The sequence below is a fragment of the Apis dorsata genome, unplaced genomic scaffold, assembly GCF_000469605.1.
Source record: "Apis dorsata unplaced genomic scaffold, Apis dorsata 1.3 scaffold_44, whole genome shotgun sequence".
Taxonomy (NCBI): domain Eukaryota; kingdom Metazoa; phylum Arthropoda; class Insecta; order Hymenoptera; family Apidae; genus Apis; species Apis dorsata.
The window spans coordinates 2,562,955-2,566,049 of record NW_006263346.1 but is presented as its reverse complement, the minus strand read 5'-3'; the positions used below and the strand labels follow the sequence as shown (position 1 = coordinate 2,566,049).

At 30.0% G+C, this 3,095-nt stretch overlaps 1 protein-coding gene across 4 annotated transcripts; it reads left to right on the top strand.

The window, feature by feature from the left end:
* Positions 1-195: 195 nt before the first annotated feature.
* On the top strand, positions 196-2,511 carry LOC102679725 (methyl-CpG-binding domain protein 2). 4 transcript variants are annotated; one of them, XM_006608827.2, is made up of 5 exons: positions 196-594; positions 797-938; positions 1,291-1,344; positions 1,825-2,037; positions 2,308-2,511. In XM_006608827.2, the coding sequence occupies exons 1-5, from the start codon at positions 464-466 to the stop codon at positions 2,404-2,406; spliced, it is 639 nt and encodes a 212-aa protein (XP_006608890.1). In that variant the 5' UTR covers positions 196-463; the 3' UTR covers positions 2,407-2,511. The 4 variants fall into 4 exon arrangements, with proteins under 4 accessions (XP_006608890.1, XP_006608889.1, XP_006608892.1 ...); XM_006608826.2 differs by having other exon boundaries at positions 1,825-2,070; XM_006608829.2 differs by lacking the exon at positions 1,291-1,344.
* Positions 2,512-3,095: the final 584 nt, after the last annotated feature.

Below are 3,095 nucleotides of genomic sequence, written 5' to 3'. Positions count from 1 at the left end.
CTCGTCGATATCCATTTGTAAAATTTAAAATTACTTATATTATTCACCGCTAGATGGCTCGTCGATGTCCATTTGTAGAGTTTAAAATTACTTATTATTACTATACTCACCGCTAGGTGGTATAATAAGAAAAAAATATTTGTATAATTCAATTTTTTCTTATTCATAAATAACGTAACAATCTTAATAAAAAAAAATATAATATAAATCGTATTTTTTAATTTACATATAATACAAATTATCATATTAATCTTAATAAATATTGCAAATGATGGTTCAATAACAGGGTATAGATAGTACCGCCACCATGTAGATAATTATTCGAACTGATCTGCACTAACCTACTCGAATTTAGCGGAACGCATCAATATGGCCACCGGTAGCTGGCTCATGTTCCCGGTCGTTAATTATTTAAGTAGTTTTAAAGAACGTGCGAATATATTGAAATAAATAATTCTGCAAAATGAATATGTCAGTGGAAAAAAAGAAATATCCATCGGCACTGCCAACAAATTGGCCGTCCAGAGAAGAGGCTTCGAGAAAAAGCCAAAATCAATTGTCATCTACTGGAAAAGTTGACGTTTATTATTACAGGTACGTTCCATATTTTAAACATTTATTTAAAACATTATATTACAATAATATATATATATATATTGTATATAGTATATGTATAGTATATAAGAATTAACAAAAATCTATATATATTTTATGTCGATTACAATGATGTACGAACATTTACTATTGCTTATTCTAACCTTATATATATTTATGATATACTGTACCTATTTTTTAGTCGTGGAGTCAGAAATGATGCATCGTTAGTACCACCGATAAGACAAACCGCATCTATATTTAAACAACCAGTAACTATTTATAAGACACAGGAAGGAAAAGTAAAAGATATTAAACATGGAAATCAAGAAAAACCCAAACAAGTTAGTATTTATTATACCTATTTTTATTATTACTTATTTTTCTTATGTACATATACGTATTAAATAGTCAAAGTATTACGCCATGTTTTTTCCCGACATTCTTTAATCGTAATATTTTTTTTATTAAAAAGAGAAAAATTTGTCAATTTTAAGATTTTATGTCTTATTCATTATGCCATTCAATGTTCATAATGTATATAAAATTCATTTGTAATATATCATATCCTTTTAAACATAAATGTAATGTCCCAAGATCTTTGATTGTGTGATCAAGTTATAATTTGTAATTTTATTATGGTATTTAATGTTCCCCCTAAATTCTTGTGGTTCAATCATCAAATCATTCGTTTAGGAAGGAGCCGATAAAATTGATGGCAAATATGGCTCCCAAGATAAGCCTAAACAGGTAATATATTGTTCGATGTGCTTGTGGAATCAATAATTATTGTATGTTTCTTTCTATCATTTGAATAGAATATATTTATAAATAGATATTCATAATTGTCAATTTCTTTACAAACAGTTGCATAGTGCATGTTTTTTTTAGAAAATTTTTTGTTATCCGAATGTTTTATAAAAATCAGATTCATAAGATTCACATTTTTTAAATGTATTATATGAATTATTATTTAATTCTCTACTCTACATATTTTTCATGTTTTTTACTGGCCAAAATATAGTACAGGCAATTAAAAAATATAATTTTCTTTATTTCATATATTTCAGCAAATATATTTTGCTTTTGTGATTAGAGTATTTTTCTTTATTAGATTTTTTATGTGTGTCAGTTTATTATTTCGTTATTTCGTTGTCTCGTATAAGATAATACATATTATTTCATATAAATATGATCAATTATATATAAGTATTCTTTTCAATTTTACAGTTATTTTGGGAAAAACGTTTGGAAGGTTTAAGAGCATGCGATCCAGATGGATTTGAATTCGATGGAATGGATTTACCAAAAAGTTTGAAGCCAGTTGGTCCGTATATTACGGAAGAAACTTTGCTTCAAAGTGTTGCAACTGCATTACATGTTTCGTCTCAACCAGTCACGGGACAAACGGGTTCGAAGACAGCTTTAGAGAAAAATCCCGGGGTATTTCTTAATCCCGATCAACCCCTCGTACAGGTAGAATAGATATTTAGATACCAAATAGGGTGCTTATATTAAACTCAACTTGCGTTACGTGTTATATACACTTAACCAAACATCCTGATCAAACACCCTATTACGGAATGTAAATAATTATGTACTGGAGGTTTGAAAGGGTATATCGACGAAAACAATAGAGAATTTTTAAATCAAACATTTAGCTCAAACTATCGTCGAAATATAATCGATAAATTAATTTCTTTTTTGTTTCAGGCCGTCTCGATAGCTGACGAAGACATCAAGAGGCAAGAGGATCGAGTTGCTTTAGCAAGGAAAAAGCTACAAGACGCTTTACGATCTATTCCTATATAAATTGTACAATTCTTTTAGATATTTATATTAATTCTCTCACCCTAGTCCTAAGTTCGTTATAAATTATGTCATCCTGATTTTTATAATAAATGTTTTATAAAGAAATAATAATTCACTATTACATATTTAAGTAATAGAAAAATAAAATAATTTACGAATTAGTCAGCTATAGTAATAGAAGTACGACCAAATAATTTTCAAAACAAATAACAATCGCTGCTTTCTCGTTTGCCTGTAATTCTGAGAAAACAATATTCAAAACATCAATAAAACTTTTTGTTCAACGATTAAGAGAAGAATTCAGCGAGTGAATCAGCAGTGTTGTCATTAAATTTTCGTTACGAGCTGATGATAATATTTATAACGGTTCAAGTACCATGGTCATTCGCCATCTGGCCAAATTTTCGGCGTAGTCAGAAAATCGAGAAGGGACAGCCACGAGAATCCATCGATTCCTCGGAATGTGGTTCGACATTGTTGACGGGAATGAAACTGCATCTGCCTTAGCACGGACCGGAAACGAGGCCGCATGAAATGATCCTTGAAGCGAGCGGTTTCGCGCGAGAAAAAGTAGGAACACGCGTGTAACCGAGCCATATGTTCTCTTAATGCATCAATCGTGTCCATTAGCCAGACATCAAATTATACAAGCACGCGACATTTTTACCTCGTATAAAACTTCTTTCCAC

Excerpts from the sequence above, each read along its gene's own strand:
- LOC102679725 (XM_006608826.2), top strand. The coding sequence starts at position 464 with ATGAATATGTCAGTGGAAAAAAAGAAATATCCATCGGCACTGCCAACA. Across the intron at positions 595-796 it reads GTTGACGTTTATTATTACAG|TCGTGGAGTCAGAAATGATG; the intron begins GTACGTTCCATA and ends CCTATTTTTTAG. Across the intron at positions 2,071-2,307 it reads CCGATCAACCCCTCGTACAG|GCCGTCTCGATAGCTGACGA; the intron begins GTAGAATAGATA and ends TTTTTGTTTCAG.